The sequence below is a fragment of the Phocoena phocoena genome, chromosome 20 (genome assembly GCF_963924675.1).
Source record: "Phocoena phocoena chromosome 20, mPhoPho1.1, whole genome shotgun sequence".
Lineage (NCBI taxonomy): Eukaryota > Metazoa > Chordata > Mammalia > Artiodactyla > Phocoenidae > Phocoena > Phocoena phocoena.
This window is the reverse complement of record NC_089238.1, coordinates 40,110,962-40,138,170: the sequence shown is the minus strand read 5'-3', so window position 1 is coordinate 40,138,170 and position 27,209 is coordinate 40,110,962. Positions and strand designations below refer to the sequence as shown.

General features: G+C 41.3%; 1 protein-coding gene across 2 annotated transcripts; it reads left to right on the top strand.

Annotated features, from left to right (window-relative positions):
* Positions 1 to 535: 535 nt before the first annotated feature.
* Positions 536 to 25,654, top strand: NAE1 (NEDD8 activating enzyme E1 subunit 1). 2 transcript variants are annotated; one of them, XM_065898568.1, is made up of 20 exons: positions 536 to 658; positions 3,815 to 3,918; positions 4,008 to 4,068; positions 5,787 to 5,817; positions 6,560 to 6,631; positions 6,872 to 6,951; positions 7,553 to 7,662; positions 9,545 to 9,654; positions 10,568 to 10,630; positions 11,027 to 11,090; positions 11,941 to 12,032; positions 13,760 to 13,819; positions 13,913 to 14,046; positions 16,263 to 16,338; positions 16,578 to 16,617; positions 17,876 to 17,962; positions 18,799 to 18,891; positions 22,110 to 22,224; positions 22,310 to 22,359; positions 25,329 to 25,654. In XM_065898568.1, exons 1-20 carry the CDS (start codon positions 606 to 608, stop codon positions 25,436 to 25,438), a joined length of 1,605 nt encoding a protein of 534 aa, XP_065754640.1. In that variant the 5' UTR covers positions 536 to 605; the 3' UTR covers positions 25,439 to 25,654. The 2 variants fall into 2 exon arrangements, with proteins under 2 accessions (XP_065754640.1, XP_065754639.1); XM_065898567.1 differs by having other exon boundaries at positions 606 to 658; positions 3,815 to 3,925; positions 4,006 to 4,068; positions 25,329 to 25,438.
* Positions 25,655 to 27,209: the final 1,555 nt, after the last annotated feature.

Sequence of the window (27,209 nt, the reverse complement as noted above, 5' to 3'; positions counted from 1 at the left end):
ACAGAGCCCCAGACTTATTCCTCTTTGCATCTGCATCCAGGAGCAGCTAGCTTTGTGATTGGAAACCTGCCCTAGTGTGAGCTTGTTGAATGACAGGATGGAAGAAATGGGTGAATAATAATGATCATAATAATGAAAGTTATTATTCAGACATGATTTTTTGTGAGTCTTGTTCTGTGTATTCAAAATCTCATTAAAGACTAATAGAACTCTGTGAAGGAGGCTCATTTATCCCCATTGCACAGAGGAACAAACTGAGGATATGAGCGGTAAAGAGCAGATCTCACAACCAGTAAGTGGTTAAAATCTAAATCTACCTGATTCCAAAGCTCGAGTTCCCCACAGCTACTGCGTACATATTCTCGGACTGGCGGACTAGAGGGTCTGGTGCACTGGGGAGGACTAGATTACCAGCCCGGAGACTGAGCTTTGGCCGCACACGCCTGGCGTACAGGCGACGCGTGCGCAGTGCAGTGACGGCGCCCCCTGCGGGCAGCGCGCAGGAGGCAGCTGCAGCGAAGGGGGCTTAGTGCGCCTGCGCGCTCGTGGAGGTGGTGGCCGTTCTCGGTAGTGGCCCGGCGGCTCTCCGCGCGGCGGGCGCGGCCATGGCGCAGCCGGGAAAGCTGCTTAAGGAGCAGAAGTACGACCGGCAGCTGAGGTGAGCCAGGGCTCACCGAGTCGGGCGGGCCAGCGGGTTCCTCTGCGTCCGGGCCGGGGCTAAGCGGGCGGGCGGCGTGGTTGGGCCTCCCTCAGGCCTCCCACCGGGCTGGGCCGGGCCGGGCCGTGCAGCCGGCGCTCAGGGTTCCGGCCTGGGGCCGGAGGTGCTTCCCGAGGGCCGGGACTCGCCTTCCCCGAGGGGCGCGCCCGCCCGCTCGCCACGCTGTGTGCAGGTCGAGGTGCACCGTCCCAGCGTCAGCCGGGTCACCGGGGCGGCTGCCAGTTCCACCTCGCTGTGCTCAGGCTTCTCGTTTTGCAGAATGAGGGGATCGGGAATACCCCATCCCGGCCGCAGAGAGCAGCACCGAGTCTTAGGTATTGTTCTAAGCCGGAGCTGTCCACTAGAAATATAATGCTAGTCTCATGTAAACCACCTGTGTAGTTATATATATTTTTTGGTAGCCACATTGAGAAAGGAAAAGTAAACAGGTGAAAATAATTTTAATAATGCAGTTTACTTTATATAACCCAATATATCCAAAGTATTACCATTTTAATGCATAATCAGTATAAAAAGTTATTAGAGATATTTAACATTTTTTTCCATTCTGTCCTTGAAATCCAGCACTTTACACTTATAGCACATCTCAGTTTGGACTAGCCTTATTCATTAGCCACATGTGGCTAATGGCTACCTTAATGGACACTGCAGGTCTAAGCCATTGGGCTGGTTCTTGACTACTTCCTCTCCCATGCCTTTTCTCCTAACACTCCCCATTCCTTATTTATTGATCATCTTCTGTGTGTTAAGGCAGCAGAAGTAACACAAATGTTTGGCCCGCTTCCTTTCTGGAGCCCCCAAGCCAGAAGTTACAGTATGTCCCTGAGGACTGGAACCCATTTGTACCTACAGCTTAGTGCTGGGTTAGGGGCTTTATGCACTCAATTCGGAGAGCAGCCTTGAAGGTAGATATTCTCTCTGCTTTATAGATGGGGAAACTGAGTCTTAGAGAAGTTCTGTAACCTGCCCAGTTTCCCATGTATTTGAACCAGGATGTAAACTCAGGTCCTTCTGGCTTTTTCAGAGCTGGTAGTATCTGCTCCTGAGCTTCTGGGGAAAGAAGCAAGGTGGCAGAGCCCTTGTAACCAACTTGTGTTCTCTTGTAAATTCTTGGAGATCCTTGTGTTTTGAATGCAGATGTAACCATACATGACAGAGCTGAGAAAATATTTTAGATTACTAAGTAACTGTGACAAAAAAGCATTTTTGCTGAGTCCAGTCCATTAAGGAACTGTTTATTGGCTTTGAAGTGTCAGAGGGAAGCGGTTACAAGCAAAGCAGCAAAGCTGTTGAGCCAACTAGCAGTCAGCAGGCCCTGCTTTCCTTAGGCCAGCAAGAGAATAGAGAGGATTGATTTCTTGTTTGGGCCGTTTCTTGAAATATATTACCTAGGGATGCACCAGTATTCTTTTAGGCTTACTTTCCAACTACCCGGGTATCCATCAACCAAATATGTCAGGTGTCTTCTGTGTGCCCTACTTTCACAGAAAAAACAGACATTTCCAGTCTGTCTGGTTCTTCTAGGCTATTCCTCCATGCATTTGACAGTTATTCAGTGATCACTTATCCTGGGCAGAGCACTGTATCGGGCATTGGGGTTCCAGTGGTGAACAGTGGGAGTGGTCTGGACCCTTATGGAGCTTAGAGTGGAATGGAGAGATGGGTGTTCAGCAAATAAAACACCAAATGAGGGCTTCCCTGGTGGCGCAGTGGTTAAGCATCTGCCTGCCAATGCAGGGGACACGGGTTCGATCCCTGGTCTGGGAAGATCCCACATGCTGCGGAGTAACTAAGCCCGTGTGCCACAACTACTGAGCCTGTGCTCTGGAGCCCACGAGCCACAACTACCGAAGCCTGCGCTCCTAGAGCCCATGCTCTGCAACAAGAGAAGCCACCGCACTGCAACGAAGAGTAGCCCCGGCTCGCTGCAACTAGAGAAAGCCCAGGCACAGCCACGAAGACCAAGCACAGCCAAAAATAAATAAATAAAATAAATTAATTAAAGAAAAAAACCCCAAATGAGGCAGTTACAGTTGTGATATGCTCTGGAGGACATATGGGCTACATAAAAAGAGGGAATCTGCTTTAGATCAGGTGACAGGGAAGGCACCTTAAAGTCTATCAGTCCTCCAGGCTATGAAACTTTTCTAATGACTTGGGCTCCCCCTCTACTAGTTCCTATACTGACAAGAAAAGATACATTAGTTAATAGGCTTTCTGGGCGAAGGTAACCAGGTTGGATCAGCTGTCATGATGCTTATTTGATCATGTACCTTGCCATGTTGATGATATGCTGGTGTGACAGGATATAACATATATTTCAGGTTATAACATATATTTCTAATCCTTATTACATCTTTCTGTTTGTTAATGTATGCATTTATTAATCATGCTATTAGAATGTTCATTGGGAATTACATTTTAAAGCACTCTTATTGAAGTCAGTGTGAAGGCTTTTCAGATGATAATTCAGTTTTCTTGGTAAAGCTTTTCTCACTCTTGCAGATGTCATGGTGATAAGTCCTATGTCAAGATCTTAAATATTCTGGATCCCTATAACTTAAGGAAAAATGAAATAGAGAATAATAGGTTTTAAATCTAAGGTACTTCTCAGGACTTTCCTGGCGGTCCGGTGGTTAAGATTCCACACTTCCACTGCAGGGGGCGCAGGTTCAATCCCTGGGAGGAGAACCAAGATCCCACATGGCCCACATGCCGCGTGACACGGCCAAAAAAAAGAATAATAATAATAAATAAATCTAAGGTTCTTCTCTAATGTTAATGACTACAAAGACTTTCTGTTCTGTAAGTTATTTGGCTTGAAAAGAGTAATGGACTAGGAGCTGGAAGACCAAATTTTTAGTTCTGATTTAACCCCCCCTTTAACCATGCCAGGCATCAACCTGTTTGAGTCTCAGGTTAGTCAGCTATGAAATCCCCATAACACCTCCTGCTGTTCCTGTCTCGCATATTTGCCGTGGTTGTCACATCAGTTATTCTATACGAGAACACTTTAAAGATCAAAGATCATGATTCAAATAAAGTTGTATTTTCGTGAAAGCTTTGAAAACGTTAAATTTGTGTGTTCTTTTGTAGGTTGTGGGGTGATCATGGGCAAGAGGCTTTAGAATCTGCTCATGTTTGCCTAATAAATGCAACAGCTACAGGAACTGAAATTCTTAAAAACTTGGTACTACCAGGTATTATACTTTTGTTGTTGTAAATTTACTTCTTTAAGGTTTTGAGCTGGAAATATATATTCTTGACTGACTCTTGTTTTGTCTCCCAGGTATTGGTTCATTTACAATTATTGATGGAAATCAGGTCAGCGGAGAAGATGCTGGAAATAAGTATGTTCTATTCTTTTCAAATACCTGCATGTTAGGGAAGGCAGTGCCTTGTCATGGGAGAGCAAGGCCTGAATCGCAGCTTCAACTCCTCAACCAGGGTGACTTAACTTCCAGGTGGAAATAGTCCCTATGCTTAGGATCATGGCAAGGATGAAGTGAGTTAATATAGGTAAAGTGCTAGCACAGTGTCTGGCAAATAGGCCTTTAGTAAAAGATACCCATCATTACTGTCTTTATTGTTGTTATTAATGAAAAAGGGTAGTCATTATTACTTTATTTGTGAAATCTGGATCCTTCCTGAGTCCTTATATTGATTCCTAGATGTTAGTATATAATTAACAATAATTGTATTTTCGGATTATAAGATAGTAAAAGCTACCTTTTGTTTGTGGTGTCTTCTAAGCTTAGTCCAGGTATATCTCTTTCTACACTATACTGTCTGTAAAAATGCTGTTCGTTTTATTTTTATAAATTTATTTATTTATTTTATTTTTTTGTCTGTGTTGGGTCTTCATTACTGTGCACAGGTTTTCTCTAGTTGTGGCGAGCAGGCATTACTTTTTGTTGCGGTGTGCAGGCTTCTCATTGCGGTGGCTTCTCTGGTTGCGCAGCACGGGCTCTAGGTGCGTGGGCTTCACTAGTTGCAGCACGCGGGCTCTAGAGCGCAGGCTCACCAGTTGTGGTGCACGGGCTTAGTTGCTCTGCGGCATGTGGGATCTTCCCGGGCCAGGGCTCAAATCCGTGTCCCCTGCATTGGCAGGTGGATTCTTAACCACTGCGCCACCAGTGAAGCCCTAAAATTGCTGTTTTAAAGATGGCCTGCATATCATTCTTTAAAGATGATCATATTTAGACTTTCAGAGCATTCCCCAATTTGGATTTCATGCTTGCCTTTTCAGGGACTTGGAGTCTGGGATCTCTCATTATATTTGTCAGTAAACAACAACAATGAGTAAATAGAAGGGAAATCAGAATTTGGTTCATATTGAGCTTTGTTATCTTTTTTCTGGGTGGTAATACAAGTTTCACTACCACAACACCCTTTTATTGGTATCTATAAAGAAAAAGTCCGTTTATCTTTGCTTGCTTGGTTGGTTAGAACAGGGTATAGTAAGAATGAAGTTTCTTTCTCTTGTGGAGCTGCTGAGCTTGTGCTCCAAGGGTACCCTGACTCTGATCAGCAGACTCAGATCTGGACCTTGGGGCACAACAAGGGTATGTGTGGGAGGAACCCTGAATAAATCTGTTATAGTTACCTGCAAAAGCAGACTATTCAATGCAGCATTTCCCAAGTGTGGTCAGTAGCTGTTAAATGGGCAAGTGGATTCCATGGTCAAATGAGTTTGGGAAATGGGTCAAATTAAACTAAATATTTCTTTAGTGTAAGACTTCAACATCATGCGTATTACATATATTATGAATTTCCAAGAGAGAATATAACATATGTTGTTTCCCAAACTTTTTAAAGCCCGGGAACCCTTTTCTCTCAGAGCATTTTGTGAAATTCATGTTCTGTGGTACATACTTTGGGAAACATTGATTTATTAGCCTGTCTTTGGTTACAAGTTTCATCCAGCTTTCTTCCTCCAGGAAGGCTGTTACAGTCTGAAATTAAAATATAGTTTGTTTTAAACTATGAATGAAATGCACCTGGTATTACAAATAACCTTTCCTTTCTAGTCAGAGAAGCCATTAAATTTGTTTTTATTCTGTTTTAGTTTTTTCCTTCAGAGAAGCAGTATTGGCAAGGTAAAAAATCAGTTTGTTATAGAATATAGTTGTATTTGAACATCCAGTGATGCCACTGTGTTTCGATTGTTTGAAAAGCTTTACTTTAAAAGAGCTTATTATTCCTCTGAGAAAAAAGCTAATTATCTCATTTTTTTTCTGATCTCGTAAATCTTTATATGCTTGGTAGTTTAAGAACTTAGAAGTACTATTCGTGTTTTTATTATCCTGTATTAAAGTTAAATATTCAGTGATGTTAATGTTCAGAGGTTGGAGTATTTTGGTTAAGAAGATTTTTTTTTACCAAGAGTTAGTCAGAATGTGTCTTAGTTTTGTATTTCATATTAAAAATCTTACAAAACCATATGGGTCAACTTAGTTTAGTATTCTGAATAGAAATGACTGTTTCTTTAATGACTGACCTCTCATGTGCAGGACTGTAAATGTGGGAGGTTAGAGTAAGTCTCAACTTGACTCAGAATCTCCCTGCCTGCTCCCCAGGGTTTTCTGGTCATTTGCCTAATCAGAAAAGTAGAGTGCAAGTCATGTAAGCATTTAAGAATTCTGAATAATGATGGTTTAGCTCTGTTTTAAGTAATACTCTGGTTTAGTCCCAGTTTAAACACTATGAAAAGCAGAGTTGTCATATCTGTGCATGGAATTTGGGTTGTTTTACAGTGTTTTTGCCTGATCTGTAAATTAAGGGGTTACATTTTAACCAAATTTTTTTCTAATTCAAGTAAAATGTTTTGTTTTTAAAAAGAACCGAGCTCAAGCCGCCATGGAATTCTTACAAGAATTAAATAACGATGTCTCTGGGAATTTTGTGGAAGAGGTATATATGTATATGTATATATATACACGTTATTATTTCTGGTCAGAAATTTAATTTTTTATTAATTCAGAGCCCTAGGAATTTAGAATTTTGAATCTTTGTATATTTATGTTGAGAGTTGAATTATTTTAACATTGGAGTCTAGCATTTACCTCACTTGTTCTAAAGTAGCTTAACTGTTTCTGTCATCTTTAATATGATTGTCAAATTGTTGGATTTTCTTTCCCCTGTCCTATTTAGAGTCCAGAAAACCTTCTAGACAATGATCCTTCATTTTTCTGTAGGTTTACCATTGTGGTTGCAACTCAGCTTCCTGAAAGGTAAATTTTTAAGTTAATTTGTTTTTATTTTAATCTCTTATTAGATTTGCATAGTTTTGTTTTCTCTGCAGAGTCTGGGGTCCTTAAAATTCTTAAACTCCATAGAAATCTTTAATTAGAAGTGCTTATAGATCTCCAGCACTAAAAAGATAGGGAAGAGAAAAATACTGAGATGTGAAACGTTAAAAAAAATATATTTAGAACAGTTAAATTGAACATTGGTTATTTTTTTAGTGAAAAAAAAAAACTAGTTAGAATTAATTATAGGGAGTGCTTGGTGCTGTATACAAAGGTTTTATAAATATTTTCTTCTTTATTATGGAAATGTTTAGGAGATGTCTTTCAGTAGCATTCTCCCTAATACAAAGGACTAGGTTTTCATATCTCTCTAGTCCAAAAGGTATACTTTCTTTGAGACTGCAACCTTGTGGAATTTCTTGCTTTTCAGCATATGTTTATGTAAATATGCTGTTTATGTAAATGCAATAGATATATCTTTGCATTTATTATTTAGTAAGAAAGTTGCTTTATTTTAAAGCATTTTCACATTTGGCATGTTTCCATTTGCTTATGTTCTTATCTTTTGTGCCTTCTTTTACAGTACATTACTACGTTTAGCAGATGTCCTCTGGAGTTCCCAAATCCCTCTTTTGATCTGTAGGACATATGGACTAGTTGGTTATATGAGGATCATTATAAAAGAACATCCAGGTAAAATTGTTGCACATATGGGGCTTCCTATTGGTTACTTTAGCTATAATTTTAGGAACTTGACAATTTAGAAAGTCAGTTTTAAATCACAGAGTAAATTTGTAGCAGCTCAACTCTGGTTATACGTTCAAAGTGGCAGTCAGAATCAGTAGGCTTTAATCTTTGTATTTCCTTTACTTAGCATTATAGAAGGATACAAAGCAGGAGATACAACAGGTGCAGCTGCTTCATCTTATTAGGAGGCCCAGCAGCTATGCAAATACCTAGCTTTTTTTGCCTCCTAACCTACATAGGGCATGTATGTCTGGCACAGGTAAGAGCCAAGGTATGTGGGTTACACTGACACAGAAAGGATATGCCACCTTTTCCCCCACCAGTATTCTATTCCATTCTCATACAGGCATTAGGCTTCCCCAGTTCAGGTGTAATTGCACACAGCAAGCAAGGCATTTACCTAACTACTGTTCCAAGGAAACAGTGTTTATAGGAGACTGAACTCATCCATAGGCAGGCTTGCATCAGTTCAAGTCCCTTTATTTAGAAAATTTTAATCTTAAATTATCATATAAAGTTTTCGTTCAGTACTCCTGCATTGCTCTGAGCCAGGTACTCTGCTAGTGTAATGACAGTCATTGGCATTGGTAGCATCACTGAAAAGTGGTATCTGCCTGGGCAGCTAAGGAGTGGCTTTTGAGGATAAGTTTTTGGCAGTGGTGCTGGGTCATTTAAGAGTTGTAAGTAGGAAAGTGACGAGGTAAACATTTTGTTTTAAACCGGTCACTCTGAAACCCGGTGGAGAATGAATGGATTTGAAGGGACAAAGATTGGAGACAAGGGTTGCTTTTAGGAGATTTTCAGTGGTCTAGGTAAGAGAAAGAGAGAGACAGAGAGAGATCCCCTGACTGAGGGCAGATGTTATAAGGATAGGGAAGAGGGGGTAGATGGTAATGAAGGTTAACATTGCTAGCTGTGTGCCTGCCTTTATGTGGATTATTTCATTTAATCTTTCCAATATCCTTGTAAGGCTGATACTGTTTTATCTGCTTTTTACAGATAAGGATGCTGAGGCATAGAGAGATTAAGCTATTTGCCTAAGGTCACACAGCTGGCAAGTGACAGAATGGAGCCTAGCTCTAAACACTCACTGAAATTACACTTTCCCATGCTCCCCTATGTGGAGAGCTGTGTATGAAGTGACATCAGGATGTGGGGAGGGACTGATACTGGGCCAAGGAAGCTCGAAGTCAGGGAAGACCATCACATTTCTAGGGAAGAGGTCTAGGTAGATGGTGATGCTGTCTGTTGAAGACCACAGGCGGAGGAAGGGTAGGTTGTTGGGTGCTATCGGAACGCAAATTTTACCTATTTTGATCTTTTCCAATTGTAATAAGAAAATTCTTCACTAAAGGAATCTTGGTTTTACTTTTATTAAAACTATAGTCCAAAAAAAAAAAACTATAGTCCACTTAAAATTTGTGCATTTAGTAAAATACAAATATATATGTATATGTAAATTTAACTCAATAATGAACAAAACCATGAGAAAAACCTGTAGGCCCTATGCCCATTTAAAAATTACAGATTTCCTGGCTTCCCTGGTGGCACAGTGGTTGAGAGTCTGCCTGCCGATGCAGGGGACACGGGTTCGTGCCCCGGTCTGGGAAGATCCCACATGCCGCAGAGCGGCTGGGCCCGGGAGCCATGGCCGCTGAGCCTGCGCGTCTGGAGCCTGTGCTTCGCAACGGGAGAGGCCACAACAGTGAGAGGCCCGCGTACCGCAAAAAAAAAAAAAATACAGATTTCCTAAGTTCCTATAATGTACGTACTGCCAGCAGTATTGCTAAAGAAGTAAGTTTATCTTTTGGGATTGTTTGTTTCACAGTAATAGAATCTCATCCAGATAATGCATTAGAGGATCTACGACTGGATAAGCCATTTCCTGAACTGAGAGAACATTTTCAGTCTTATGATTTGGATCATATGGAAAAAAAGGTTGGTAGTGTGTGTGACCTTCCATTTATAGGTATACTTAAAACTTTGTTTTTAACCTAAGGTTTTCGAATTACAAAGTGAGGAAATACTATAAACCTCCGTAGTCCTGTCATCCAGGTCACATAGTGACAACATTGTACCTAATTTGTTTTAAATAAATCTATCTTTCCCCAAAATTTAAAAACTTTTTTATTGAAGAAAAGTACATTAACTGAACATATCTGTGTAATCAACACCCAGGTCAAGAAATTGGACATTAACATATCCCAGAAGCCCTCTTCATGGCTCTTTCCTAAACAAATAGATGTCCTTTTTAAAACAGTTTGAATTTGGGATGGTGTTTGTTGAAATTGACTCCTCTTAAAACTTATTTTTAGTGTTTGAGAATTACCAAGGCAACTGCATATTTCATTATAGAAATAATGATATTTATAACAGGTCATGTAATTTAAGGCATACACACACACACACACACACACATATATTTTTTTTTTCCCCTGACTACCCATTAATTAAATGCAGGTATTTGGTTCATCAGAAAACACAGAAAGGATCCCTTTTCCTTAGTCTAGGATTGGTATCTGAAATCAAGATACTTGAGCTTTGTTTTTGAGTGGCAGTCCCTGAGACAGTTTTCTTAATGGTAGAATGGGGACAATCATAGTATATACCTGCCTTATTAGAATTAAATTGGACACTGCCTTCAAAATCTTTGTAAAGCAGTTTTTGTTAACCCAGTTCATTTTCCTTTGTTCATTATTCCACATATACTGAGAGATGTAAACATTGTTGAATAATTGAATTTAATAAATATTGTTGAATTTGTTGAAAATGATATGGTATAGTGAAAAATAAATGTCAACTAATTAATGTTAACTAATACTGATATTTCCTTTGATTCTTTTATTTTTAGGACCATAGCCACACTCCATGGATTGTGATCCTAGCTAAATATTTAGCACAGTGGTATAGTGAAGTATGTCCTTTCTTGAAAAAAGAAATTCCATATATGACTGTATTTTTTCAGTTTATTATAAAGAACTTCATTGGAGGGGGTGGGACATTGATTTTTTTTCCTTATGTGGTTATAAGGCAGCTGATTTAAACTGCTAGTTTAAATCTAGCAGTTTCTCTTTTGATACTGACATTTTTATTAACAAAATGAAATTTGAACAAATGTCATTCTGAAACTGGCAGTGGGGAATGAATGTAGAGAAGTGGCCCACAGTTTCTGTTTTCTATCAAGTCAGCTGATTTTACCAAGGTATAGATTTGCTGATGAAACCTCATATGGATAGGGGGAAACTGGACTTTCAGTTTCCATATTTTGAGTTTTTACAACTAGATTAAAAATTTTTTTAACCCAATTTAGACTAATGGACGAATACCTAAAACGTATAAAGAAAAAGAAGACTTCAGAGATTTGATCAGACAAGGTAATATGGGATGTGATTAAATGTATAAAGTTTGAAAAGCATATTGCTTGAAGCTAATGGTTATTGAATTTCTGTCAACACCTTTGTCAGATGATGCCATCATGAGATTTTCTTTTTTTAATTTGTTTATTTTTGGCTGCACTGGGTCTTCATTGCTGCACATGGGCTTTCTTTACTTGCGGTGAGCGGGGCCTACTCTTCGGTTCGGTGCATGGGCTTCTCATTGCGGTGGCTTCTCTTGTTGTGGAGCACGGACTCTAGGCGCGCGGGCTTCAGTAGTTGTGGCTCATGGGCTCTAGAGTGCAGGCTCAGTAGTTTTGGTGCACGGGCTCAGTTGCTCCGCGGCATGTGGGATCTTCCTGGACAAGGGCTTGGACCGGTGTCCGCAGCATTGGCAGGCGGATTCTTAACCACTGCGCTACCAGGGAAGCCCCCATCATGAGCTTTTATTTTATTTTCCTCGGGAGGTTAAGGAGCCACTCCTTGTGTAGTTTTAAGAATGACCAGTGGGCTTCCCTGGTGGCACAATGGTTGAGAGTCCGCCTGCCGATGCAGGGGACACGGGTTCGTGCCCCGGTCTGGGAAGATCCCACATGCCGCGGAGCGGCTGGGCCTGTGAGCCATGGCCGCTGAGCCTGCGCGTCCGGAGAGGCCACAACAGTGAGTGGCCCGCGTACCGAAAAAAAAAAAAAAAAAAAAAAGAATGACTAGTGATGAGCCATATTTCTTCTTAAGGTTCAGTATCCAGTCCTCCCTTCAGAATCTGACAAGGTTATCTCCATAATGCTGGGGGGAGAGAAAGAGTGAAAAGAAAAGGGCTTTGTTTGCTAATCAATTTCTATTTTAATAGGAATTCTAAAGAATGAAAATGGGGCTCCGGAAGATGAAGAGAATTTTGAAGAAGCTATTAAAAATGTGAACACAGCACTAAATATAACTCAGGTATTAAGAGCTGATGAGGTATTCACAAATGAAAGGTGTTTTCTGAAGTCCTCATACGTGAAATAGTTGATTTTAATTTTAAATTTCTCAAACTGTAGAGTTGGTTAGAAATTAATATCTATAATCAGCTTGAATATTCTTTTAATAAGATTCTGTATTGTCCTTGTTAAAATGGATCTCAGTGCTTCAGCATATAATTTGATACAGTGATTTATATAAATTAATTGTTTGAAGTACATGATTTGTGAATAATAAGTATTTTGGGGTAGGAATTATATAATGAAGGTGGTATTTTGCTGGTCCAAAATAGTGTTGCCTGAAAAGTTAAATCTTACCCTGCTTTGCTTTTGACAGTAATTATTTGGATATATTGGAAGATGTTCTTAATGACATTATATACCTTAAAAATTACTTGGAGGGGGGCTTTCCTGGTGGCTCAGTGGTTGAGAGTCCGCCTGCCGATGCCGGGGACATGGGTTCTTGCCCGGGTCCAGGAAGATCCCACATGCCGCGGAGCGGCTGGGCCCGTGAGCCATGGCTGCCGAGCCTGCGTGTCCGGAACCTGTGCTCCGCAACGGGAGAGGCCACAACAGTGAGGCCCGCGTACCACAAAAAAAAAAAAAAGAAAAAACCGCAAAGAAACAAAAATGATTTGGCTGAATGTAAAATTTACCCCAATTAAAAAAAACAAGGTTCTCATGGTTGGGGGACAGTGAACTAAGCAAACAGACAAACGTACCAGGTGCTGTGAACAAAATAAGAGTAGAACAAAGGGGTAGAGCATGATGGAGCGGAGGTCTGGGATCAGGAGGGGCCAGGGAGACTCTCAAAGAGATGTGTTTAAGCAGAAGCCTAAGTGAAGTGTCATGCAGAGGTCTGGAAGAAGAACTTTTCAGGCCAAGGAAGCACATGTGCAAAGGCCCAGAAGTGGGATGATGCTTGGCATTTGTTCAAGGATCAGTATGAAAGCCACTGTAATTGGAATGAAGTAAACAAGGGGGAAAGAGGTGGGAGGGATTTAAGTTTGGAGAGGCAGAAAGGGCCTGATCATAAAGGCACTGCAGGCCACTAAAGTGTTTTGAGCCGGGGAATGGAGTGACCTGATTTATATTTCTAAAAAAATTATTCTGGCTCTTGTGAGGTCAAAAGACTGTAGGGGACTGGGAGTGGAAGCAGAGAGAGCAGTTAGGAATTACCAGTAAGAAAGTTCTTTTTTCCACACAACAGTAGAATCAAAGCCTAAGATTTCTATAGTTTTTATTGATGTATGATGTTCTTGCTAGTATTAAACGTCCTTAATTTAACTACCTCATTTCTGTCAGAGTGGTTGTCTCTTTCAGCAGTCACTAATTAGGGTGTAAAGGTTTCAGATTTTTGACAAGATGGAAAAACATGAAGGACTACAAATCTAGCTTGGTATTAATGTCTGTTATCTTTGTTCTGTCTTCAAATATGACTATAAAAAGATTTACTTAGGCTCCTTCTTTATTTATGATGTAAGAGAATAGGTCAGTCTTTAATGCTAACAGCAGTGGGCAGGAGGGGACTTTCTTCCCTTCACTCTTTCGCCAATAAATCTCCATCTGGTGGTGATTCTGAATAAAAGTCTTAAGTTTGTATTTGAACTTGTTTGGAAAATTGCAGTGGAAGTTAAAGTGGGCAGTGAAAATAAAAGTGAACTTATATTAATTCTTAGTATAAGTAAATGTTTCCTGTTCCTTTGTTAGATCCCAAGCAGTATTGAAGATATATTTAATGATGATCACTGCATAAATATCACCAAACAGGTAACAATAACAAAAAAAGTAAAAATAATGCCACCTTAACCTATGGGTCAAATTCAGATGTCACTTAATATTAATTTTTTTTGCTTCTTCTAGACTCCGACATTTTGGATTTTAGCTCGTGCCTTAAAGGAATTTGTGGCCAAAGAGGGTCAAGGAAATTTACCTGTTCGAGGCACAATTCCCGATATGATTGCAGATTCAGGCAAATATATAAAACTGCAAAATGTGTAAGTCACCTGTTTTCAAACTATGTAGTAGAAAAATCAATCTGTTTATATAAGAGATGAACATATTTTATCAGTCTACCAGAAATCAGAAATCAAATGGAAACCTGTTATAATCTTATCACTTTAAAAATAATCTAAGGGACTTCCCTAGGGGCATAGTGGTTAAGAATCCCCCTGCCAATGCGGGGACACAGGTTCTATCCCTGGTCCGGGAAGAGTCCACGTGCCGCGGAGTAACTAAGCCCGTGTGCCACAACTACTGAGCCTGTGCTCTAGAGCCTGTGAACCACAGCTATGGAAGCCTGCACGCCTAGAGCCCGTGCTCCACAACAAGAGAAGCCACTGCAATGAGAAGCCTGCACACCACGACAGAGTAGCCCCCGCTCACCACAGCTAGAGAAAGCCCATGTGCAATAGCGAAGACCCAATGCAGCCAAAACTAAATTTATAAAAATAAGCTAAAAAACTTAGGGGGCAGATTTTTAAAATATATATATATTTTTTTGTGGTACACGGGCCTCTCACTGTTGTGGCCTCTCCCGTTGCGGAGCATAGGCTCCGGACGCGTAGGCCCAGCGGCCATGGCTCACGGGCCCAGCCGCTCCACGGCATGTGGGATCTTCCCGGACCGGGGCACGAACCCGTGTCCCCTGCATCAGCAGGCAGACTCTCAACCACTGCGCCACCAGGGAAGCCCATGTTTTATTTTTAAGAATAGTTTTAAGTTCACAGCAAAATTGGGCAGAAAGTATAGAGTTCCCGCATACCCCCGAAGGGTCAGATTTTGTTTTTCATATTTCAAGATAAAACCTAACATTTGAGCACTTAACTCTGTGCTATCAACTGTTCTATGTATTAACTAATTTAATATTCACAATAGCCCTATGAGAGAGATACTATTATTGTCCCAGTTTTACAGGTGAGAAAACTAAGACATAGTAGAGGTAATTTTTTCAGGGTCTGACAGCTGGGAAATGGCAAAACCAAGATTTGAATCTATGCAACTCACCTCTGTACTCTTAATCATGGCCCTATACTCTCTTTTGTCTGTAATTTAAAACTTTGAAGTCTTCAGTTTTGATGAATTTTTTGTCATTTTCATAATTTAAAGAGTTCATGACTATAGATAGATACCTATCCAGGTATCACTAGCCTGAACCCAGGTAGATTGTCATAAGGACAGGTCTCAATGGATATTACCCTTGTGTACTTCGGGCATGGTGCTGATGAATCCAGGGCCACTGGCCTTGTTTCTTCAGGGGCCAGATAATGACACACAGAGAAGGTCTCTGTTGCCTAGACAGATTGTATGCTTCATCTCATTCATTCTCTAACACATCTTTATTGCCCTAGCCTAAAAGTTCAACTACCTAAAACTTGGGAAAAGTCAGTTGAGGACAAAAGAATTATGACCTCATATCAGAGGTAGTCAGCTTAACACTGATTGTCTCTAGAGGGTGAAAGTGTAAATAGACTTAAAGAAAAGTTTTACATGAATTTGTAGATGGACAGTTTTGAAGTATTTAACTTGCCTTGGACTTGACTTCAAGGAGATTGTGTTCTTTTGCAACATATTTTGTTAGGTCCTCTGTCAGAGAAGCATGGATCATGGATCTCTCTAGAAGGGCAGTTTTTAAGTTAGTATTGAGGGAGCCTAGGTTATTAGTGCAGTCCAAGAATCCATCACCAACCACTAACAGGTGCTGGTAGAATTTCCATGGCATTGTCACATTTGATGTGTTTTCAGATCAGTATTTTTTCATGAAAGGGAAAGACATTTTTTGTTTGATTCATGGTGAGATTTAGATTTGGTAATTATTTATTTATTTATTTATATTTGGCTGCGTTGGGTCTTTGTTGCTGTGCACGGGCTTTCTCCAGTTGTGCCGAGTGGGGGCTACTCTTCGTTGCGGTGCACGGTTTTCTCATTGCCATGGCTTCTCTTGTTGTGGAGCATGGGCTCTAGGCACGTGGGCTTCAGTAGTTGTGGCACGCGGGCTCAGTAGTTGTGGCTCATGGGCTCTAGAGCTCAGGCTCAGTAGTTGTGGCACATGGGCTTAGTTACTCCGCGGCATGTGGGATCTTCCCGGCCCAGGGCTCGAACCCGTGTCCCCTGCACTGGCAGGCAGATTCTTAACCACTGCGCCACCAGGGAAGTCCCCAAATTTGGTAATTTAAATATTCGTTAATAGTAGCTTTTTGTTGTTCTTTTCCAGTTACCGTGAAAAAGCAAAGAAAGATGCTGCTGCTGTGGGTAATCACGTTGCCAAATTGCTTCAGTCTATAGGCCAGGTAAGCTGCCGGGCACACTGCCTTTGATGGACAGTACAGCTCCATATAGGCCTGATTGCATCATGTAACTCCAGCCAGAAAAGGCTTAGAGAGAAGGTGTGGCACTGGCTCAGAGCTTCTTTAGAGGTGTCCTCACTTGCCTGCTAATGAGAAGGCCTGTCATAGTGATGGGCTTTGTGCTGCACCCTCTGTTAATCTGCTTTTATACTGGAGCAAAATCTGCATTTATCTCTTTACAGGCACCAGAGTCCATTTCAGAGAAAGAATTAAAATTACTCTGTAAGTCACCTTGACTTAATTTCCTTATTTTGTTTGATAAAAATGTGCCATGGGAAATGTTCCCAGCAATTTTAAATGGTTGAAATTAAAATTTTTCCATGGTCTCAGTGGTATTGACACAGGTAATTATTGGGTAAGGTTTTTTTTTCTCATGATAAATGGAGAGGGTGTTCTAAGACTGGTCAGAGATAGAGCATATTTATCTAATGCTAAAAAGACATGAAGATCAATTAATTGAAAATTATCAGTAACACAATTATTTTCAGCTTACTCATTTTAAATAACTTGGGAAAGTTTTATCTGAAGGCTTTGGGTGTGAAGTCTTGAGTCACATGTACATTGACAGTATTGGTTTAAATACTAACTTCGATCAGTGTTAAATGACTGTGATAGAATTAAGAATTTTGCCATCTAGTTTCAGAGTGGCTAGGCTCCTGGGGTCTTCTCGATAACTCCTGAGTAGGCCCAGAGAATTTAAGAGTTAGTTTAAGAGTAATAAAATCTGTTTTACATGCCATCTGAGGATTTTTCCCTGTAGCTATGACCCCTGGTTGCTGCAAAAGTCTACATTTTGTATGTTACCCGTCCTTAAAATTATTTATCCAGATTATTCATTTTAAGACTCTTCAACATGTTTGTTTAGGCTTAGTTTCAATGTTTTGTTCCACTACTGATCTTACACCGTGTTTATGCATTAGTGTTTGTGCTACTAGATTATATGATACCAGATTAAAAGCTGGATGTGTTGGGTATTTGGGAGTTTATTATTCTGGTCTCTATTGGAATATGTTTGAAAATTTCCATAATACAAAGTTTTTTGCTTTTTTTTTTTTTTTAAAGCCTTACATATTCTCAGAGCACAGTATGTATAACACTCTCCTTCAGTACTGCTTGTCCATAATAATGATAAAAACTACTATTCATTGAGCCCTATCAGGCATTCTGCTTGGTACATACTGTACACAGTTACACTCTTGATCCACAGAACAGCTCAAAGGTAAACAATATATCTCCATTTTACAAGTGAAAACTGAGGCTCAGAGAAGTGCCATCACCTATGTAGTCAGTGCTGAACTGGTTGTAATGCCAAGGACATGAATTTAAGATAACTTGTGTTCTGGTGCCATCTCTGCTAACTATTAGAACCTTTTCTTCGTACTTCCATGTCTGTAAAGAGGATACACAGAATTTCCTCTTCCTAATTGGGATAGTCATGTATCTTAACCATTTACTTCCATAATGTCTCTTCTGTGTTCAGGCAGCAATTCTGCATTTCTTCGAGTGGTGAGATGTCGATCCTTAGCTGAAGAATATGGCTTGCATACAGTTAACAAGGATGAAATTAGTAAGTAAGAACCTTTTTTTTTTTTAAAGTGAGGTTTTTTCCTTTTAAAATTTATTTATGTATTTATTTTTGGCTGTGTTGGGTCTTCGTTTCTGTGCAAGGGCTTTCTCTAGTTGCAGCGAGGGGGGGGCCAGTCTTCATCGTGGTGCGCGGGCCTCTCACTATCGCGGCCTCCCTTGTTGTGGAGCACAGGCTCCAGACGCGCAGGCTCAGTAGTTGTGGCTCACGGGCCCAGTTGCTCCGTGGCATGTGGGATCCTCCCAGACCAGGGCTCGAACCCGTGTCCCCTGCATTGGCAGGCAGACTCTCGACCACTGCACCACCAGGGAAGCCCCAGTAATAACCTTTTGATGCTAGGTTATTAATTAATTCTAAGGATATAAATATTTTGTGTATAACAGAATGTATAGTAGAGTGTATGGTGATAACATAAAGGATAATGTAAATATTTATACTCTAAATCTTATTCTATAAACCTATCTAAGAGGTCATAATTTCAAATATAAAACTTAATATATACATACATAAAATCCTATTTAGGTCACTGAGTAAGTTGTGTGATATGTAGAAGAGCTAAAGTCAGCATACTACTACCATAGTAGAGGTTATGTGACCATAGCTAATAGTCTATAAGACCTTTGGGTTTTATCTCAGTAACGTATCTCCCTTTATTTTATAGTTATTTATCATTTTCTATTTTATTGTCACAAAATATTTAAATTTTATGATAGAATTGCCTTGTATTCTGAAACTTTTTGAGTATATAGTAAATTCAGTCCTTCCTTGTTTTTATGTCATGAATTATACAAATTATACTGAAATTTTTTTCCTTTCAGTTTCCAGCATGGACAATCCAGATAATGAGATAGTATTATACTTAATGTTACGGGCTGTTGATAGATTTCATAAACAACATGGTAGATATCCAGGTAAGAATAGCAATCAAATTATCAAATACAATAAAATCTTGTTTTTTGGCCGCACAGCATGGCTTGTGGGATCTTAGTTCCCTGACCAGGGATTGAACCCACGCCACAGCAGTGAAAGCTCCAAGTCCTAACCACTGGACCACCAGGGAATTCCCAATAAAATCTTTTTTTTTTTAATTAATTAATTTATTTTTGTCTGCGTTGGGTCTTTGTTGCTGCGCGCAGGCTTTCTCTAGTTGCAGTGAGTGGGGGCTACTTTTCTTGCGGTGTGCAGGCTTCTCATTGCAGTGGCTTGTCTGTGTTGCAGAGCACGGGCTCTAGGCATGCAAGTTTCAGTAGTTGTGGCACATGGCTCAGTAGTTGTGGCATATGGGCTTAGTTGCTCCGCAGCATGTGGGATCTCCCCGGACCAGGGCTCGAACCCATGACCCCTGCATTGGCAGGCAGATTCTTAACCACTGCTCCACCAGGGAAGTCCCCAATAAAATCTTAAATAAATACTTAAATAGAATGAAATCTTAAAGGATTCTTGGGGTGTTTGCAGTAGTGATGCTTGAAGTCACACTGTAAACTATTTACACCTGGTTCGTCTCAGTGAGGAAATACCATTTGGTTTTTAAGTGTAACCAGTTGCAAGTAGTGTTTGATTCAACACGGGACTGTTGGTTGATTGCATATAGGATAAAATTTTTTCCTGTCAGTTTGTACAGTTTACTTCTAAGACTCACACTGAGTTTGATTTAGTGGAATGAGAAAGCCACAAGAAGTATGCCTGTGATTTCTGAGCTCAGAACTCTGAGGATGTTTCTTTGCTCAGTATCTATTTTTTGTTATCTGTTAATGTAGTAATTGGGGAATTGGCATATGCTCAAAGGTCTTCAGTTGCCCAGGATATCTTTATTAAGATTGTAATTTTAATTGTGCAGGATTATTGCATAGCAGCACATTCTGGGTGTGTCATAAAACCTGTTGCCCCAACTGATGTAGTATACCCACTGAGTTATAATCTTAATGAGCAAGCTTACCAGAAAAGGAAAAGGAATAAACACCAAATATGTATTGCTTTATTTGTATTGTTTGCTTAGAATGTATTTTTGGTTATCTCTTGCATAACCAACCATCCCCAAATTTAGTAGTTTAAAACAATCGATTTTTCTGTCTCATTGCTTTGTATGGGCTGGGCTCGGTTAGGCAGTTCTCACTGGGGGAAGGGGATCTCATGGAGTTGCATGATGCCTGGGGCTGGAGTCATCCAAGAAGACATGCTCACTCACGTGTGTGGCACTTTAGTTGGGATATCCGGAACTGCTGTGGGGGGAGCGGGCGGGTACTGGTCAGGCCTCTGTCTCCACATGGCTACTTGGGGCTTCCTTTTAGCATGGGAGTCCTAGATTTCTTACATAGTGGCTGCCTTCCCCAGAGTTAACATTCCAAAAGACCCAGGTGGAAGGTACAAGGCTTTTTATGACTTGGCCTTGGAAGTCACAGCATCACTTTTGTCATGTTCTGTTGGCTTCACAGGGTCACATTAGATTAAGAGCAGAAGGGGGACCACACAAGGGCACGAAGAGGTGTTCATTGGGGAGCCATCGTGGGAGATTAGCTATTACATAGAGCATAGGCTTTGGAGTTAAACCTAGGTCCAAATCCAAGTTCTATCTATCACTTATTATCTCTTGATCTTGGGTGAGTCACTATTTCCCTCCAAGTCTCAGTTCTCTCAGTATGGAAAGGTGATAATAATAACTACTCTATTAGATTGTAAGGGTTAGATACGTGATGTATGAAAATCACTTAACATACTGCTTAGCTTTTTTTAAGTACTCAATAAAGGGTAGATGCTACTATTTTGAGAAGGAGTGATGATAGGTTTTTTTTTTTATTAATTTTTATTTTTGGCTGCATTGGGTCTTTGTTACTGCACACGGGCTTTCTCTAGTTGCGGCAAGTGGGGGCTACTCTTCATTGCGGTGTGCGGGCTTCCCGTTGTGGTGGCTTCTCTTGTTGCAGAGCACAGGCTCTAGGTGTGCAGGCTTCGGTAGTTGTGGCATGCGGGCTTAGTAGTTGTGGCTCGCAGGCTCTAGAGCGCAGGCTCAGTAGTTGTGGCACACGGGCTTAGTTGCTCCGCAGCATGTGGGATCTTCCCAGACCAGGGCTCAAACCCGTGTCTCCTGCATTGGCAGGTGGATTCTTAACCACTGCGCCACCAGGGAAGTCCCAATGATAGTTTTTAAACTAGAGGGGTTAAAAAATAAAATAAACTAGAGGGTTTTAGTAATACCTGGATATTATGGCAATTACATTTTTCCTTCCAGTAGTAATAATAATAATAGCTTACCTTTGGAGACATCATAGTTTCATCATTAAGAACTGCCTGGGGGCTTCCCTGGTGACGCAGTGGTTGAGAGTCCGCCTGCCGATGCAGGGGACACAGGTTCATGCCCCGGTCCGGGAGGATCCCACATGCCGCAGAGCGGCTGGGCCCGTGAGCCATGGCCGCTGGGCCTGTGTGTCCGGAGCCTGTGCTCCGCAACGGGAGAGGCCACAGCAGTGAGAGGCCCACGTACCGAAAAAAAAAAAAAAAAAGAACTGCCTGGGCTCATATCACAGTTTTGCTACTTATGAGCTAAATAACTCGGGCAAATAACTTAATCTGTCTGTGCCTCAGTTTCCTTATCTGTAAAATGAAGATAATAATAGTGCCTACTTCATAGGGTTGCTGTAAGGATTAAATGAATTAATATTTTAGATGGTGTTTAGAACAATGTCCAGCATCTATTAATGCTCTGTAAGTGTTACCTATTATTATAGTTTTATATATGTCATTTAGTCTCCTGGAAATGGGTAATAAACGCTATAAGTTTTATAAAGGGTATAAATAGGACATTACTTTCTCATTCATTCAGTTCTATCAAATAATTACTGAGCACCACTACGTGTCAGATACTCTTCTAGATACTGGGTAAGGAGCACTGAACAAAGCAGATTTGTCAAACTCAAATTTTTAATAGATTTTAGATGGTTTCTTTGATTGTTACAGGTTTGTGATAGCTGCAAATATTTGTCTCATACTTTCCATTATTTTTGTTCTTAATTCAGTTTTACACCTTAATGTTTTGACTAGAATACCTAAAACTGGATTAAATAAAGGAGATAGCCAATAATTTTGAGTCACATATTTATTTTAATGAAAATTAATTTGCATATATATATTTTAGGGGTATCTAACTATCAAGTTGAAGAAGATATAGGCAAGTTGAAGTCTTGTCTCACTGGCTTCCTTCAGGAATATGGATTATCCATAATAGTGAAAGATGATTATGTCCACGAATTGTGAGTATTTTTTTAGGGAATGCAAGAGACAATACTGTCCTGTCATAAGGCTAATCTATGTTCATGTCTCCATCCTTTCCTGTAGTTGCCGATATGGAGCTGCTGAACCACACACCATTGCTGCATTCTTAGGGGGTGAGTTCCAGAGATGAGAAGACTGTCACCTGTTGTTATATAGTACAGTTATGAAGTTTTGTTTTCCCAGCTGTTTTAACTAGGGAGGTCAGTGAAGCACATGTTAATATTGAGTTTAGATTATTTTGGTACCCCCCAAACTTGTTTCCCTGCTTTCCATCTCTCCCACTGCTGTCCATTTTAAACTCCTGAAGAGTAATTAATCTTTCTAAAGCATAGCTCTGATTGTGTCTCTCACTTAACCCTCTCACCTGGCAGTACACACATATACACTACAGTAGTCCTCGGAAAATAAATCCAGAGTCTTTCATTTGACATTTAAAACATTCTGTGTTGGGCTTCCCTGGTGGCGCAGTGGTTGAGAGTCCACCTGCTGATGCAGGGGACACGGGTTCGTGCCCTGTTCCGGGAAGATCCCACATGCCGTGGAGCAGCTGGGCCTGTGAGCCATGGCTGCTGAGCCTGCGCGTCTGGAGCCTGTGCTCCGCAACGGGAGAGGCCACAACAGTGAGAGGCCCGCGTACCACAAAAAAAAAAAAAAAAAATTCTGTGTTCTGGTTTTACCCAGTCTTTCTGGCCTTGGTTTTTTCAAGTTACTTGCTTTTCCGCTAGACATGCCCTTTGATTTCCCGCTCCTTGAATCTTTACCCCAATCTGGGCCCATTTGCCTTAAGTCTCCCTGTTGCCTGCATGTCTAAAATCTACCTGTTCTTCAGGACCCAACTCAACAATACCATCTCTTAAATAAAACTCCTTGGAGCCTGGAAGTTTGAGGTCAGGGCCAGCATAGTTGGTTTCTGGTGAGGCCTCTCTTTGTGGCTTGTAGGCAGTCACAATCTTGCTGTGTGCCATAACCTCTTCTTTGTGCAGGAAGGTGAGGAGGCTCTCTGGTGTCTCTTCTTATAAGTATACTAATCCCATCATGAGGGCCCCACCCCCATGACCTCAATTACCTAATTACCTCCCAAAGACTTCAACTCCATCGCCAAATATGGTAACATTGGGGGTTAAGGCTTTAACATATGAATTTTTGGGGACATGCATTCGGTCTATAACATGTGCATTCTATAATCATTCTGCACAAGTCATTTCTTTCAGGTCTTTTTAAAAATATTATCTTCCCTGTGAGGCCATCCCTGATTCATTTAAAACAGTCCCTCCTCTTGCATCATATCCCCCTTCCTTGCTTTTTCTCCTTAGCACTTAGTCACTTGATGTTTTACTTATTTGTAAATTCTCTCTCCCTCACTACTGAAAAGTAAGATCCATGAGGATAAGAACTTTTGTTTTTTGTTCCCTGCTGTATCCCTAGTGCCTAGGACAGTATCTGGTACACAGTAGAGTCTCAAATTTTATTGAATCAGTGAATGTGAAAGCGGAAGCTTCAGATTATAAAAGATGAAAAATTGTTTTCTTGGTAGTTTTTTTTTTCTGTTGTTTTGTTTTGAATAGTAACTTTAAAACTTGTTACTGTTACTATGTACTCAGACTCTTACTGAGTATAGCAGTCTGGGTATCTAATATAGATCCTTTCCAAATTACACATATTCCTTTACCCTCCCTTTTTTTTTTTTTTTTTTTGCGGTACGTGGGCCTCTCACTGTTGTGGCCTCTCCCGTTGCGGAGCACAGGCTCCGGACGCGCAGGCCCAGCGGCCATGGCTTACGGGCCCAGCCGCTCCGCGGCATGTGGGATCTTCCCGGACCAGGGCATGAACCCGTGTCCCCTGCATCGGCAGGCAGACTCTCAACCACTGCACCACCAGGGAAGCCCTACCCTCCCTTTTTAAAAATATTTATTTATTTATTTTTGGCTGCATTGGGTCTTTGTTGCTGCACGCAGGCTTTCTCTAGTTGTGGTGTGCGGGCTTCTCGTTGTGGTGGCTTCTCCTGTTGCAGAGCACGGGCTCTAGGCACCCGGGCTTCTGGAGTGTGGCTTACGGGCTCTGGAGCGCAGGCTCAGTAGTCGTGGCACACGGGCTTCGTTGCTCCATGGCATGTGAGATCTTCCTGGACCAGGGCTCAAACCCGTGTCCCCTGCATTGGCAGGCAGGCAGATTCTTAGCCACTGCACCACCAGGGAAGCCCCTTTATCCCCCTTTTTTTTTTTTTTTTTTTCGGTACGTGGGCCTCTCACTGTTGTGGCCTCTCCCGTTGCGGAGCACAGGCTCTGGACGCACAGGCCCAGAGGCCATGGCTCACGGGCCCAGCCACTCCACAGCATGCGGGATCCTCCCGGACCGGGGCATGAACCCGTGTCCCCTGCATCAGCAGGCGGACTCTCAACCACTGCGCCACCAGGGAAACATGCCCCCCCCCCTTTTTTTTTTTTTTTTTTTTCGGTACGTGGGCCTCTCACTGCCATGGCCTCTCCCGTCGTGGAGCACAGGCTCTAGACATGCAGGCTCAGCGGCCAGGGCTCACGGGCCCAGCCGCCCCACGGCATGTGGGACCTTCCCAGACCGGGGCGCGAACCCGCATCCCCTGCATTGGCAGGCGGACTCCCAACCGCTGCGCCACCAGGGAAACACACCCCCCTTTTTATTATAAAACATGCACAGGGTAAAATTCAAATGCAACAGAAGGGTATCCTTTGAGAATCCTTTCTGCCTATATTTAGCCTTTAAAAAAAGTGCAGTCATCCATACTATTGTTTTGACTTTTTCTTGCTTAATATATTTTGCCAGTCTTTTTAAACCACCATAATTAAAAATACTTCTTTTAAACTGTGGCATAATATGCCAGGGTGTGAATGTATATAACAAAATTTTTATTTCCTTTAATAACATAGTTATAAAAAATTGTAGTCCTTTGTTTTGATATGACTCAGTAAGTTATGTCTGTTTTGGATTACTTTTAAACATCTTTGGTTTCGGAAAGGAAAGGTTTTCTGTACAGAATTGAATATTTTTATACAACTCTTGAAATTTACCTTTTTCAAAGATTTGCTTTTCTCCTTTTTCCTTGCAGGAGCTGCTGCTCAAGAGGTTATCAAAGTAATCACCAAACAATTTGTAATTTTTAATAATACTTACATTTATAGTGGCATGTCACAAACTTCAGCAACTTTCCAGTTGTAGAATAAGTACCCTATAGTGTGTTAATGATTGAAACTGTAATTGCCTTCAGTTTGTGCTCCAGTCTGTAAGGTTCTGCTAAGGGAGAACTGTTAAGTTGTTTCCTTAATAAACATTTTTCTCACTTGTAATAATGTAGTCTTGTTCTTTGGGGAGCTGAAGTGGAGGGAGGAAGGAAACGGTTTTCTCAGAGAATAAAAGCTATCCATTTCTAACTGAGCTCATTATTTCTGGCTTGCTATTTCAAAGTTACTTAACATTGAAATGTCTTGTATGGACCTCCCTTGTGGTGCAGCGTATAAGAATCCGTCTGCCAATGCAGGGGACGTGGGTTCGATCCCTGGTCCAGGAAGATCCCACATGCCGTGGAGCAACTACTGAGCCTGCACTCTAGAGCTTGTGAGCGACAACTACTGAGCCCGTGTGCCACAACTACTGAAGCCCATGCGCCTAGAGCCTGTGCTCCGCAACAAGAGAAGCCACCGCAATGAGAAGCCCACACAGCCCGCACACCGCAACGAAGAGTAGCCCCTGCTCACCACAACTAGAGAAAAGCCCACAGACAGCAATGAAGACCCAATGCAGCCAAAAATAAATTTTAAAAATTTAAAAAAAGGTCTTGTGTTACATTAGAAATAGCTTAAAATATTTTTTCTTATAATCTTAATGAATTTAAGGCACGTGCAGATTTTAGCTGTGGACATCTTAATACCGTCACTGTTTGTTAAAATACAATTTAAAAGGGGCTTCCCCCCAGGACATGGAAGCAACCAAAGTGTCCATCAGCAGATGAATGGATAAAGAAGATGTGGCACATATATAAAATGGAATATTACTCAGCCATAAAAAGAAATGAAATTGTTATTTGTAGTGAGGTGGATAGACCTAGAGACTGTCATACAGAGTAAAGTAAGTCAGAAAGAGAAACAAGTACTGTATGCTAACACATAAATACGGAACCTTAAAAAAAAAAAAGGTTCTGAAGAACCTAGGGGCAGGACAGGAATAAAGATGCAGATGTAGAGAATGGACTTGAGGACACGGGGAGGGGGAAGGGTAAGCTGGGAGGAATTGAGAGTGGCATAGACATATATACAATACCAAATTTAAAATAGATAGCTAGTGGGAAGCAGCTGCATAGCACAGGGAGATCAGCTGGTGCTTTGTGTGCACCTAAAGGGATAGGATAGGGAGGGAGATGCAAGAGGGAGAGGATATGGGGATATGTGTATACATATAGCTGATTCACTTTGTTTTACAGCAGCAACTAACACAACATTGTAAAGCAATTATACTCCAATAAAGATGTTAAAAAAAATAAAAGGGGCTTCCCTGGTGGCACAGTGGTTAAGAATCCACCTGCCAATGAAGGGGACACGGGTTCGAGCCCTGGTCCAGGAAGATCCCACATGCTGCAGAGCAACTAAGCCCGTGTGCCACAAGCTACTGAGCCTGTGCTCTAGAGCCCGCAAGCCACAACTACTGAGCCCATGTGCCACAACTTCTGAAGCCTATGCGCCTAGAACCCGCACTCTGCAACAAGAGAAGCCACTGCAGTGAGAAGCCCACGCACCGCAACGAAGAGTAGCCACAACTAGAGAGAGCCTGCGACACGGCCAAAAATAAATTTTAAAAAATTATTTTTAAATACAATTTAAAAAAGACAAATATTTCAGATGTATAGTTTTATCAGAAAACAAGAACAGGATACAAAGAGGAGGGAAGGTTGTAAAAGATTAATGATGGCAGTGCTTGGGGTTCAGACGGCCTCCTC

Bases quoted from the DNA above. Each gene is read 5' to 3' on its own strand.
- NAE1 (XM_065898567.1), top strand. From the start codon at position 606: ATGGCGCAGCCGGGAAAGCTGCTTAAGGAGCAGAAGTACGACCGGCAG. The intron at 659-3,814 runs GTGAGCCAGGGC...GTTCTTTTGTAG, and splicing joins AAGTACGACCGGCAGCTGAG to GTTGTGGGGTGATCATGGGC. The intron at 16,339-16,577 runs GTAAGCTGCCGG...ATCTCTTTACAG, and splicing joins TGCTTCAGTCTATAGGCCAG to GCACCAGAGTCCATTTCAGA.